A 13,253-nucleotide genomic window follows, 5' to 3' on the forward strand; every position below is an offset into this window, starting at 1 on the left:
CACCTGCTGGGCTTCCGGGCGGCCCCTCTCGGAGTCGCGCAGCGTCTTCCGGCCCGCCCCAAGCCCAGGCTCGGGGCGCCCAGGGCGGAGCGCTGAGAGCTGGCGAGCCCAATTGCTGCGAGCCCAGCCGCTGCTGTGAGCGCCTGGAGGGGAACTCTGCGGGCCCGCCCACCCAACCCGCAGGGCACGCCCCCACGTCCTTGCCCCGCCCGTTAGCACCGCCTCCTGGCCGCCACCCGCCCCGCCTAGCCCTTCCCAAGCCCCGCCCTGGGTCCGCCCCCGCGTACCCCTAGTGTCCGAGCGCCGACTGCGTGCCTCCCGGGCCTAGAGCGTCACTCGCAGCCTTTTCCGGAGCCGAGTGCCCACTGCGTGCTGGGGCCTGCTCAGGAGGATCCTGCTGTGACCCCCTACTCGTACACTCCTGTTTCCTCCGCGCCCGCCAGCCTCTGGCCGCGTCCTTCCCAGATGGCCTTCCAGCCTCCTCCCCTCCCCACTGAGTCAGTTTTTCTGTTTCTAAACCACTTCTGCCTGTGTGCGTCGCAGAAGCTCGGCCAGAGGCGAGACATGTCTTCCTGGCTGGTGAGTCGCCTGGCGCCCCTGCTCCCCGCACACTTCTCCCCGTTCCAGGGACCTCAGCAGCGGAACCAGAGAGGAGCAGCCCCATCCCAGCCTGCAGCGCTGGCCTAGGACACGGGGACGTGGGCGGCCTGGGTCCTGCGTGGAGAGCCAGCGCCAGGTGTGGTGCTGGGGCCTCCTAGCACCGGGCGGGCTGGGCTTTCGGGGGGGCAGCTGGACTCTGAAACCCGATGCTTGCGAAGCCTCAACTCCCTGCCCTCTGAAGGCCAAGCTCCCTAGTGTCCTGGGGGATGTCCTTGCCCGGAGCGAGTCCGGACGAAGGTGCAGGCTGACCCTGAGCCCGAGCCCTTCCTTGCCACAGGCCCGATGGTTCCCCAAAACGCCAGCCAAGCCCGTGGTGGCCCAGAAAACGCCTATCAAGGTAGAGCTGGTGGCAGGAAAAACCTACAGGTGGTGCGCGTGTGGCCGAAGCAAGAACCAGGTGAGAAACAGGGGCTCTCTCCTTCCAGGAAGTAGCTGGCCAAGGTTCCCAGGCCTTGGACCCCATCTCGGGGACGATCCAGCCACACCAGTCCCCATCTTCCAACACCCTGGCCTTTCACCACAGATGTGACTTTGCCTTCTCAGCTTGCCACCCGCTGCTTGGCACACCTGGAGCCTCTTGTCCCAGCGTGAGCCCTGCCCTGCCTGGGTTCTTAGCCCGGGGCCCTTTCCTTCCTGCCTTCTGGCAGAGTTTACACCTGTGCTTCTTCTAGCCTTGTCGGTGGTGTCCGAGACCTGGCCCCCAGGCCCACTTTGGTGCTGATTTGTTGTAGCCTTCAGGCAGCTTTCCTGGGAGCGGCACCTGGGCAGCCAGCCAAGGAATGCTTGGGTGGGAGGTACCTGTGCCAGCACCCTGTGCCCTCTGGAACAGGTTATGGACTTTTATTTGCACCCCTCTGCCCCACCCAACCCTGGCTCTGCCTGACCAGCATCCAGGAGGGGCTCCAATGCCCCAGGCAGGCATGTTGCTGGAGGGCCTGGCCCTGACCCTGTCCCATGCCAGCAATTGCTTAGAGCCAAACTGAACCACTCCTAGCGCTTCCCAACCCCTGGTTTTTACTCTAGGAACACGGGGAAGGAAATGAATTTTAGGGACCTGTGGAGACTGTCATTAGAAACAGATCCTGTTAGTACAAACATCTCCTATCCAGTCTTGTCCCATCTTGCAAACTGTCCTTGGGTCCTGACCTTTTGGGTCCCCTCCAGACTAATGCTGTAGACACTGAACACCAAACCCCTACTCCAGGCAAAGTAAAGAGCATTTATTTATTTACTTTTTGGTTTTTATTATCTTGAGACAGGGTCTTCCTGTGTAGTTCAAGTTGGCCTTGAACTCATCATGTAACTCAGGCTGGCCTCGGGAACTTGTGGCGATCCTCCTGCCTAAGCCTCCTGAGTGCCAGGATTACAGGCGTGTGCCAATTACTTTTTTTTTTTTTTTTTTGGTTTTTGAAGACAGGATTTCACTGTGTAGTTCATGCTGGCCTTAAACTATGTAGCCCAGGCTAGCCTCAAACTCGCAGTGATCCTCCTGCCTCAGCCTCCCAAGTGGTGGGATTACAGGCATGCGCCACCACACCTGGATCATTACTTTTATTTCCTTCTGACAACCCCACTCCCAGAATTAAGGCCAGAGGTGACTGAGTAGCCCAGGCTGCCCCACCCAAGAGCTTGGCCCCATGACAAGTCTCCCAGTCTGGGCAGGCCAGCTTGGCTGACTCCTCTTTCTCTCTCATCAGCCCTTCTGTGACGGTTCCCACTTCTTCCAGCGCACAGGCCTGGCCCCACTCAAATTCAAGGCCCAGGAGACCAGCACGGTGGCCCTCTGCACCTGCAAAGCCACCCAGAGGCCCCCATACTGCGACGGCACCCACAGAAGCAAGCCGGTGCAGAAGGCAGAAGTGGGCACTGCACTCTGAGGCACAGGCCACTGCCTGGCCCCAGGTGGCCTGGGCTTCAGGCCCAGCAGCTGCCCCTTTGTGGGAAGGAAATCAGGTGCCGATCCCAAGAATGGGCCGTCCGGCAGGTCTCAAGTGCCCATGTCCAGCTTGTGAAGAAAGTCTCCACTGTAACTGGGGCACCTGGTTCAGCCTGTGCTGGGGAAAATGGCATGAAACAGCCAAGCCCAAGCACACCTGTCACTCCAGCACTCGGGAGGCTGAGGCAGGTGGACTGCCGCCAGCTGGAGGCAGGCCTGGTCTATGTACAGCAAGACCTTGTCTCAAAAAACAAAACCGAAAAATCAATAAATCAGCCATGAAGCCCACGTGGAGTGGTGTCCCTGAGGTCACTGGTGTGACGAACATGCAGCCTCCCTTCAGCTGGTGTGGCGTCAAGGGGGCCTGGCTCAGAGGGAGGGTCTGTCCTCCAGGGACCCGAGGCAGCTGCTCCCAGGCCGGAGCGCCTCCCCTCCCCTCCCTCTACCCCAAAGAAGACGGGCTCCAGAGTATGCAGCATTTATTACAAAGCCACGGGTACAAACGTCCGTCCACGGGGGAGGGTACAGTCACAGGTCCTCAGACAGACAAGGTGCAGCAAACACAGACAAGCCCACGGGTTGTGACCTCTGGCGTCCCCTCCACACCTGGGAAAGTCAGGTGGGTGGGGCACCACTCAGGGTGGGTTCTGGCTTTGTGCTTCCAGTTGGCTGTCACTGTCCAGACCTGGGGTTGGGAGAGGAGTGGAGTGGAGGCCATCTGCCTTTGGCAAAGCCTTCGGCCTGTGCTCCTCACTCTTCCACCCCAAGAGCTGTCGCCACCTTGCTAGGGAGGTTCCTGGCCAGGCTAGGGCGCAGGGGGTGAAGGGGTCCACAATGCTAAAGCCACACGGGTGCCCCAGGGCTGGGGCCTCTGCTTGGCCTCGACCTTCACTTCCACAAGATTACCAAGGCACAGGCCACACACTGGGCAGCGGGAAGGGCAGAGCTATCTGCTCAGTCAACAGCGGGTAAGGAGGTGCGGGAGGCTCTTTGTCCTCTGCCCGCCTGCTCCTTGGGACGGGGGCAAAAACTGCACTTGGGAAAGGCACTGTCTTTGAGATTCTCTGCACATTCAACAATGTGGGGCAGGGCAGGGCAGGGCAGCACCCCGAAAGCTCGGTCTACAGCTCTGGGAGATGGTGGGGGCCCCAGACACACCATCTGCCCTGGGAAGCAGGAACTGGGCTAGGGCTTTGTGGAGCCCCCAGAGCTCCCTCATGTCCACCTCCAGGCACCTCCAAAAAGGATAGAGGAAAGTGGGGGGGGGTGCATGCCTGTAATCCCAGCACCTGGGAGCCTGAGGCAGGATTGCCACGAGTTCAAAACCAGCCTGGGCTACATAGCGAGACTCTGTCTCAAAAAAAACAAAAAAAGAAAAAAAAAAAAGCACATTACAAAGACCCCCCCAAAATGAACACCGCATCCCACACATACATACACACATACAGTTGTTTCTTGTGGAATTTAAATTAATCTGGTTGGTCCATAGAAAATAAGTATGTATATTTGGTTTTTCCTATGTACATATATATATAGATTTATTTATAAAACCCGCCTCCCACCCGTAAGGTGGGAAGAGTCGGGGAGCAGAAGTGGTGGAAAAAAGGGGCCCAGAAAAAGTGAAGTAGAGAGGGGGTTGCCAAGGAGGGAGGGTCCCTTCCTCAAGTCAAGGGGGGCACGGGCACGCCGTTGACAGTCACCTTGCGCCCCCTGCTGGTGGAGGACGCGCTCTGCAGGCAGTTCGAGGTGCCCCCGTTGGCACTGGTGGTGGCCCCACTGGCAGCCGCAGGGGGTGTGGGGGAGGTAGGGTGGGTGGCCGGGGGCCCGTGGGAGCTGGGAGAGCCGTGGGAGGGGGTGGCAGGGCTGGGCAGGGAGGAAGAGGTGGCCGGCAGGGTGGCAGGACTGGGAGCCTTGTCGCTGACAGACTCACACTCGGAGGCCCCGCTGGTATTGGTGCCCTCGGAGGGGGTGGGCACCGTGGGCAGCGTGAGCCGCTTGCAGGCCGGCTGGACCCGGTACTTGAGGGGGAGGGGGCCGTTCTGCGTGGACAGGGAGGAGAGAGGCCGGAGGGGCGGGGTCAGGAGAGCCACGCCCAGGGGCTACCCAGCCCCACATGAAGACCCAGGGACAGAGGATGGGACGGACTTGCAGAGGAAAAAGGAGACGTGGACATAGCATTCCCTCTTCAGCAGTCACCAGGCTCCCCCACTTTTTTAGGGGGGTTGTTTTGAGACAGGGTCTTGCTATGTAGTTCAAGCTAGCCTCAAACTCACAGCAGTTCTCCTGCCTCAGCCTCCTAGGTGCTGGGTTTATAGGCGTGCGCCACCACGCGGGGATTTGAGGGCTGTTTCCGACTGGAGATCTGGGTGTGGAGTGGGCGGGGGGGGGGGGGGTTCTGCTTTCCACTGCCCCGCCCACCCTACTGCTCACCCGCCGCCAGGGGTAGATGTAGGCGATGTCCATGAGCGTGTAGTACTCTTTCAGCGGCTCGTCGTCGTACAGCACCTCCACCTGGGGACCAGAGGGTCACCTGGTCAGTGACAGGGCTCTGACTGGGGGCTGGGCATGTCAGGGGCCAGGAGGTGGTGATGTGCACGGGGCTCTGCATGTGGCACCTTCACCCGAGATCTGACGTCCCTGTCACAGCTGGCCTGGCACAGCACCTGACTGCCAGGTAGGAAGGAACCCCTCGAAAACGCCTCCTACATTAACAACCCGGCCCCATCCTACACTGCCTGGTCCCCTTCTGTCCTGCTCTTAGAACTCCAGGAATCCCTTGTTCAGCAGGCCCTGGGCAAGGCCCTCATTTGTTTGTGTTTGAGACAGGGCCTCGATATGTAGTCCAGGCTGGCTTCGAACTCACAGCGGTCCTCCTGCCTCAGCCTCCTGAGCACCACTGTGCCCGGCAACACTCCCGCTTGGAGAAGGCCGCCCTCACCTTGTACTTGCTGGGCACATCCATCTTGTTTCGGAGGAACTTGGCGAGGTGCATGACGGTCATGGCAGCTGGGCATCGCAGGAAGCGCACCCCGGTCTGCTGGGGAGGCACCGTGTGGGCCGGCCGGCCGGCCACTCCCTCCAGCCCACAGCCTTGCCCAGGCTGGCCCACACTCACCTTGTCCTTGTCCCCATCCCCGTTCTCCAGGGGCCCCTTCTTCTCCTCCTGGTCCCTGCAGGAGGAGGAAGGAAGCTAGAGACCCCAGTGCACACGGCCCCCGAGGGACGGCGACGTGCAGAATGGGAAGACCTGGCCGGACTTGCCTGGCGCCCTCGTAGAACTCGATGGAGAGGCTGACGATTTCGTCGTCGCTCAGGGCCCCTTTGTCCTGCTCCAGGACCTCGCCTCGGTCCTCGTTGGAGCCGTTGGGGACTGCAGGAGAGAGCTCAAGGGTTGGCTGGGGACCGGGAGGAGCTCCGCGAAGGACCAGGGGCCACGAAGCGGGGGGGGGGGGGGGGCGCAAGCCAGGCCCAGCAGGCGACACTCACCCTCGGTCAGCGGGTACGCTGCGTAGAAGTCGCGCCGCCGCTTCATCTCATCTGGGAGGGGGAGGAAGGCAGGGTGAGGGCGCCTCGGCTCGGCTGGGGAGAGGGGTGAGGGCAGAGGGCGGGGTGAGGGCAGAGGGCAGGGTGTGCAGTACCTTTGAAAAGCCCGGGCACCAATTTGTAGACGATGTCTTGGAGGGTTTTGTCAGACCTGGGAGAAGAGCCACACCACCGTCAGCTACCTCGCTGTGATCCCTTCAGCCGGGCCCTGCCCTTCTCCCTCAGATGCAGGTCTGGGCCCCCAAGTCTGACCGTCACCCCTCTAGATTCCCCCAGCCCACAAGCCAGGACTGTTCCCAGTAGGCCCATGCCCCGCTGGTGCCAACCCACTGCCCCGGCTGCAGGAGATGAGGGTGGCCGGGGACAGAGGGGGGCAGGGGGGCAGGCGGGCAGGCGGGGCAGGGGGGGCAGGGGGGCAGGCGGAGCAGGCCCACCTGATACTCAGCAGCGGCCGGGTCTTATGGACCTGCACGTCGCACATCGGGCAGTACTTGTTCGTCTCCAGGTAGCGCACGATGCAGGTTTTGCAGACTAGGGGCAGTGACAGGGAGGGGACCATCAGAGCCCCTTCCTCCCCCCAGCCCCACCCTGGCTCCGGTTCAGGCACCTGTCTGTCTGCTCTGTGCCCTGTCCCACAGCCCTGTCCAGAGGCCCCTCGTGGCAATGTGGCCTGCACACTGGCTACTTCCCCCATCCCTCCCGGGGCAGGACGGTTTTATGTGTGTAGGAAACACGTTGGGGTCTCAGGCAGCAGACTGTTCCACCCCAAGCCCAAGGGCCCTGTTAAGACACTACCTGAGCCCTCAACATCTTGCAACCAAGCCCACGGAGCCAACAAGGAGCATCTGGCTCTTCAGGGGGAAAATTTCAGCCTCAGAGATTCAAAAGAGAACTGAGATTTCTAGAGGCAAGCCAGGCATAGTAGCGGCACACCTGTAACCCCAGCAATCAGGAGGCTGAGGCAGGAGGATCGCCACAAGTTCGAGGCCAGCCTGGGCTACATAACGAGATTGTGTCTCAAAACACACACACACCCCAAAGCCCCCAAAAACAAAAAACAAAAAAGGATTTCTACATGCGAGTCCCCTAAATGAACTCCTGTTTGGAGACACCCTCACAAACTTCCCCCCAGACAGCCCTCCGTGACCCAGGGACACATGGCCACGTCTGCTCTCCAGGCTGGGGGCTGTCCTCAACCTCCCCGGCTGGTCCCCCCACCTCCCGCCCGGGCAGCAGCCCCAGCCCGACTCACAGGAGTGCAGGCACTCCACGATGGTGGTGGCATCAATGAAGTAGCCCCCGCAGAGGGCGCACATGAGGTGAGGGTTCAGCTCTGTGATTTTGATCCGTGTAGTCCGATGCATGATGCTGGGGTGGGGTGGGGGGCTGGGAGTGTCGTCCTGGGAAACCGAAGCAAGCGGAAGGAGAAACTGAGAAACTCCTACCCGCACCTGAATCCATTTCCTGCTTGCATGCGGCCCTGTTTGCTGAAGCCTAAGGGTTCATGTGACATTTGAGCAACCAAAAGTCAGGTGTAGGGGAGCACATCTGTAATCCTGGCACTCAGGAGGCTGAGGCAGGAGGATCCCCATAAATACAAGGCCAGCCTGAACTACATAATGAGACCCTGTCTTGGGCTGTGTGTTCAGCCTAAGCCTGGCACTCAGGTGGGACATGGAGGATGCCCAGTCCATGCCCTGGATTGGGACACTCAGCTCTAGCTCTGCCCCAGCAGTCAAGGGGCCTGGGCAAATGACTGCTAGTGCCCTGGGCATGGAATCCTCCTCCTGTGCCTGACAGCGCGCAGACAGGAACTCCACATGTGGGCACGGTCACCATCTCCCGCCCTGGGGACACTGCTGCTACCTGTCCCCGGGCTCTCCCCGCTGCCTGCCAATGCTTGCCTGAGCACCTGGCCGGGCTGGCGGGACCGGAGGTCAGTCCGGGGTGCCCCAGGTGTGCTGCGGTCCCTCCATCCCGGTACAGATCCAGCCCGAGCCCAGACTCGCCAGGCCACCTTCCCTCTTTCCCAGTGTAGAAGCCCAGGGGTGGGGCCCAGGAGGGTGGCCAAGCCCCTGCAGTTCCTTTACAACTCGCTCACACCCTGCTCTCTTCTCCAGAAAGATTTCTAAAGCCAGGACACTGAGTTTTCGAGGATGTGAAATTCGCAGCCAGGATCAGCAGTTTCTATAGAGACCCCAGGATGGGCCTGGCCAGGCCCCAAGCAGCAACAGAGGCCCAGGGCACCTGGCCAGAGACGAGAGTGAGGAGACACAAAGGGCACACATGGGACAGAGACCCGCGTGCAGGGCGACAGAGGGGACCCTATTGGCCCCAGAGGCCTGCAGGTGAGGGGGCTCCTGACCTGCATGGGGTGGCCTTGGCCAGCCCTCCCTGCATGGGTCCCCCGCACAATTATGCAGAAGGCCGCTGGCTACTCCACTGTTTGGCCATTTCCATAGCAACCCAGTCCCTGGCAGGATGCCCAAATATTATTACAACCATCCAGAGGACAGAAGAGACTCCAAGTGGCTGTCTCTTGAGTGTGTGTAATCCCCATGGCACGTGGACGTGCCGTACACTCAGTGTGGCCATGTGTCCTGCAGGTCCAGATGTGTCCACAGGACACACATGTATGGCCAGAAAGACATCTGGCGGGGGTCCAGGCTGCGAGAGCCAGCCTTTGCACACCTCTCTCTTGCCTGTATACACACATGAACACGCCTGCACACAAACACGAGGCTCCACCCCGCCTTGGCCGCCTCATTCATACCGCTCTTAGGTACACACAGGCGTCCCCACCGCAAATGGCTGTACCCCACTCCCTCTCCTTCCCTGGAGAATTCAGATCGGCCACCCCCAGGCCCCTCTGGATCCAGGGCCCAGGGAGGAAAGAGTGGTGTTGCTCCTCCTGCTCCCCCTCCCATCCCAGGAGACCTCCAAAGGCCACCTCTGGGGTGGGGGTGGGGGAAGCACTGATTGGCCTCTCACCTGGTTGCCATGGTTACCTGGAGGGCCTGTCAGCAGGTGCCTGAGAGCACGGTAAACAGGAGCCCTTCCCCAGAGCTTGCCTCCCCACCTTCCTGGGCCCCAGCCCAGGTCCTCCCCAGGGGGCACAGTGGCTGTGCAGTGGGCCAGAGCAGGAGGAGTGATGTCCCGATGCCGTCACTGCAGGGGACAGGATGGGACTGGGGAGGACCTGGGGGGGAGTAGGAGAAACAGCTCCGAAAAACCAGAAAACACAGACAGTGCCATTTGGAAGTGAGCCCAGGGAAGTGCAGCGTGCTTTTCTTGGGGGAGGAGTACTGGCAGTTGAATCCAGGGTTTTTGCACTGAGCTACATCCTCAACCCTTTTTAAAATTATTTTTTTTGTTTGTTTTTGGGACAGGGTCTCCGAAGTCACCCAAGCCAGGCTTGAACTTTCCTTCCTCCTTCCTTGGCTCCAAGAATGCTGGGGTATGAGGCCTGCGGCACCCTGCACGGCTCTGGGGGAATTTAACAAGCCAGTTCCCACTGCAGGATGTCCAGCCAGGGCTCTAGACACCACCTCTCCCTGCACTGGCACACCGTGTGCCCCAGCCGGGGTCCAGGCCCTCCGTGTCTTCTGCCCCAACCCCGACTTTCCTCACCACTCCTCCAGGTCAGCCCAACAGAGCTCCCACACCTCTCACTTCCTCGTGGCCACGGGTCCCCAGGGAGGCCTCTCCTGTCAGTGTCCCCGTCCCCTGGATGCCTGGACACCAACTACTGCACCTCACCCTGCCTGTCCCCCACTCAATTGTGAGTCTCCAGGTCTTGCAGGAGGCACTCAAGGTCACACTTAGATGTCTCCCTAGCAGAGGTGGATGCGATCTTAGAAAGCGCGACTTGTCTGAAGCCACACAGCAAGGCAGTGTGGTCCTGGGACAAGACTCTGCCTGCCTCCTGCTGGGGCGGGGCTCCCCACGGCCGCCTAACCCCATCAGGCAGTGGGTGGCTACCCGGCCTGGAGGAAGACCACACAGGGGCCCTCCCGGGAAGGGGGTCCCAGTCTGGCCACAACAGGACCCTCGGCACCCACTGAGCCTTGAAGAAGGAAGAGAGGAGGGCGTCGCAGTTCAGGCCCTGCTCTGAACCTCTCCCAGCTTTGTGGGCCCAACTGTGTAAACCACAGGGAGTTCCATCTGTTCCAAGATGTGGGGCTTGCCCTGGGACACTGTGACTCTCAACTCTATTTTCTCTGATCTTTTTTCCTCACTACTAGGGATTGAATCCAGGGCCTTCCCATTGAGCTACATCCCCAGCCCCCTTTTTATTTTGTATTTTGAGACAGACTCTCACTAAATCACTAAGTTGCCCAGGCTAGGCTCAAACTTATGATCCTCCTGCCTCAGCCTCCCAGGGTGCTGGGATGACCATGCTAGGCTTTTCTCTAATCAGTGACACTGGCACAGGGCTCTGCTTCCTTGTCTGTGTTCCCCACCAAAAACAAAACAAAATAAAACAAAAAGTATCTGTGGGAAAAGGCCTCGTGCTTCCTGAAACTGGGCTTATTCTATCTACCCGATCCTGGCTTTTCCATCTCTCAGTAGCCTAAGATCAAAGACAAAACCCCAAAACATACACACAGAGCAACAAATGGCCAGACATACCCCCTCCCTCTCACACTCTAAACCAACACGCGTGCGCGCACGCACACACACACACACACACACACACACACACCCAGCCCACGCTGACATCGCTGCTTGAAACCAGCGTGGCACACACCATCCTTTTGTGTCCCGGGTCCTCCCAGGGTAAATTAGAACCTTCGTCTTCCGGCAACAAAGGCAGCTCAGCTGCCACCCCCTCTGGGCCGAGCTGACCAGCACAAAGATGCAACCTCTTCCTGTTCAGGTCTCTCCGTTCCCATGACAACGGCTGCATCAACCAAGATCTCTCTGGGAGGCCGGGGCAGCCGCGTGCCCCTTCCTCCCCACCGCCCAAGACTTCAACTTGAACCGTACCAGAGTCGACTGGGCTGGATCCGGACGTCTGTTTTCTGCCTCTTTCCAAACACGCTTCCAAGGCCTCAAGCCCCAACCTCAAACCAGGGGATCCCCTGGGACACCCTCCCCCCCCAAAAGCTCTAACAGAGCGGGCTTTATACAGTCTCTCCAAGTACTGCGGTACTAACACCTCGCAGGCAAGGCGGAGGGAGGGGGAATCAGAGTTTCAGGAACAGCGAGAACTGTGAGAGCCCAGAGCCGAGGCCCCTCCCCAGCCAGAGGAGCCCCGGAGAGACTGAGGCAGCGTGGGGGGCGGAGCAGGGGCGCTGGGAGACAAAGACCCCAGGAGAGCCCCGGGAACACTTCTGAAAGATTTGTAGGCAAATCGGCCCACTCTCGGAGCCTCCAGCCCACCTTCAAGACGGGAGGAATTCCGGGCAGAGGGAGGCTGGAGAAAGAAGGAAGGGGCGGCCGGAGCCGGAGGGTCTGGGGTCCAGGCCCTGGGGGTAGCAGCAGGGGGACCTGAGAGGGAAGGAGGGGACAGACAGTTCATTAGACTCTCCCTGATTCCCCGCTGGTGAGGGGAAACAGCGCAGTAATCTCCCCACTTCCACTCTCCCCCTGCACCTGGCTTCCCTGGGAGTCCGGGTCAAGGATCAGGACCCCCAGCGACTCGCTGCCCCGCGCCTCCTCCCCCGGAGCCAAACTTTCGGCCCGGCGGGGGGGGGGCGTCCTGCACAGGGACCCGGGAAGGGGAACGCTGGGGGAGGTGTCCCGAGGAGGGGACCCCGGGAGGGAAGGGCGCCCTCCCCCGACCTCGCGGGCCCCGGAAAGCCCGGTCCCCTGGCTCCCGGCCGCAAGTTCGCGAGCGTCCGCAGCGGCCCGGTGGCCGCGGGAGAGGCGCCCCCTGCCCAGACCTTTTGGGGTCATCGGCTGGAGCCAGGGGGCGCGCGGGCTCGTGGGGAGACGCGGAGGGCCGAGGGCCTCCCCCAGCGTGTCCCCGGAGTTCTCGGGGACGCCCGGGACCCTCCCCCTCGCCGCCTCGGACGCCGGGGTCTACCCGGGGGCTGCCGCACAAAGAGGAGGTGGTCGAGGGCGACGCGGATCCGCGGAGAGGGGGAATCCGCTTCGGCCATCTTGGAAGGGAGGAGAGGGAAAGGGACAGAAAGAGGGGAGAAAGGAAGGCGCGGGCCGGGGGCGCGGGGGGCGGGCGCGGCCCGGGCTGGGCTCCCAAGGGCTCGGGAGAAGGGCGGATCGGGCCGGGTGTCTCCGTCCAGGCCGGCCGGCGGCGGGAGCCGGGAAGGACGCGCGCGGGTTCCCTTACCTGGGATCGGGGTCCGGCGGGTCCCGGGGAGGGGGATGGGAGGGAGGGAGGGAGGGGAGGGGGCCGCGGCCGCGTCGCTCGCAGGGCGCGGGAGGGGAGAAGCCCGCGGCCAGAAAGGAGTTTGCGAGCGCCGAGGGGTGGGAGGGAGAGAGGGGCGGGGAGGGGACGGGGGAGGAGAGCCCGGCGTGGGGGCACAAAATGGCTTTTTTCCTCCAGACAAGAGTAGTCCCGCCCACTCCTCACCCACGTGACCTCATTCCTTCAGGGTGTTTGCTGCGAGAAGCAGAAAAGGGGGAGAGGCCAGCGCGCGGCTCCCTTCGCTGGGCCCGGGGCCCCCAAATCAGGACGAGACCCCTCTTTCCCAGACGCCCCCCTCCCCGGACCTGGAGGGTAGAGGGAATCCTGTCCGGTGATGCTGTGAGACGAGCCCCCCCCCCCCAAACGCGTCCCCCCACGGACCCTGCGATCCCCACCCTAGCTGGAAAATGGGGCGCCTGGAAAATGGTGAATGAGGACGGGGCGGAAATGGGGCTCGGAGCCTCCCCGCCTCGGCCTCCCCAAAGGGCGCCTCCGTGGGGACGCGGCGCCTGCAGCCACACGTGCAGGTGTTTTCCGTCCACTCCGGCGGACTCTCCATAAACCACGACCTGCGGTCGCGAGCACGGGGCGGGATCGGAAACGCAGCGCAAGGCCTCCCGGGTGGAGTTTGGGGTGGGGTCCCGGGGCGGGGACCTCGGCTGGAGACCCAGAGGGGCTGCCGTAACCGGCGGGATCGAGGGCCCCGACGGGACAGGGAGATGCGGACAGCGGCCCGCGCTT

At 61.7% G+C, this 13,253-nt stretch overlaps 2 protein-coding genes across 14 annotated transcripts; one reads left to right on the top strand and one right to left on the bottom strand.

Annotated features, from left to right (window-relative positions):
- Window positions 1-262: 262 nt before the first annotated feature.
- Cisd3 (CDGSH iron sulfur domain 3) lies at window positions 263-2,884 on the top strand. 2 transcript variants are annotated; one of them, XM_087202249.1, is made up of 3 exons: window positions 263-579; window positions 938-1,057; window positions 2,388-2,884. In XM_087202249.1, the coding sequence occupies exons 1-3, from the start codon at window positions 466-468 to the stop codon at window positions 2,535-2,537; spliced, it is 384 nt and encodes a 127-aa protein (XP_087058375.1). In that variant the 5' UTR covers window positions 263-465; the 3' UTR covers window positions 2,538-2,884. The 2 variants fall into 2 exon arrangements, with proteins under 2 accessions (XP_087058375.1, XP_004859600.1); XM_004859543.4 differs by having other exon boundaries at window positions 264-579; window positions 2,358-2,884.
- A 174-nt stretch (window positions 2,885-3,058) lies between these two features.
- Window positions 3,059-12,649, bottom strand: Pcgf2 (polycomb group ring finger 2). Of its 12 annotated transcripts, none has more exons than XR_002387562.2 (12): window positions 10,890-12,365; window positions 7,392-7,539; window positions 6,574-6,670; window positions 6,235-6,290; window positions 6,083-6,133; window positions 5,858-5,966; window positions 5,712-5,766; window positions 5,535-5,633; window positions 5,027-5,107; window positions 4,297-4,635; window positions 3,871-3,946; window positions 3,059-3,281 (listed from the first exon to the last, which is right to left on the bottom strand). XR_002387562.2 is itself a non-coding variant. In XM_087202245.1 (12 exons), exons 3-12 carry the CDS (start codon window positions 7,501-7,503, stop codon window positions 3,135-3,137), a joined length of 1,146 nt encoding a protein of 381 aa, XP_087058371.1. In that variant the 5' UTR covers window positions 7,504-7,539; window positions 11,525-11,632; window positions 12,435-12,578; the 3' UTR covers window positions 3,059-3,134. The 12 variants fall into 12 exon arrangements, 11 of the variants coding, with proteins under 11 accessions (XP_087058371.1, XP_087058369.1, XP_087058372.1 ...); XM_087202245.1 differs by lacking the exon at window positions 3,871-3,946 and adding an exon at window positions 12,435-12,578 and having other exon boundaries at window positions 11,525-11,632; XM_087202243.1 differs by lacking the exon at window positions 3,871-3,946 and adding an exon at window positions 12,435-12,578 and having other exon boundaries at window positions 10,890-11,632.
- Window positions 12,650-13,253: the final 604 nt, after the last annotated feature.

Source organism: Heterocephalus glaber, unplaced genomic scaffold, assembly GCF_053883595.1.
Source record: "Heterocephalus glaber isolate CG9 unplaced genomic scaffold, H.glaber_assembly_v1.0 deba00001773, whole genome shotgun sequence".
Classification (NCBI taxonomy): domain Eukaryota; kingdom Metazoa; phylum Chordata; class Mammalia; order Rodentia; family Bathyergidae; genus Heterocephalus; species Heterocephalus glaber.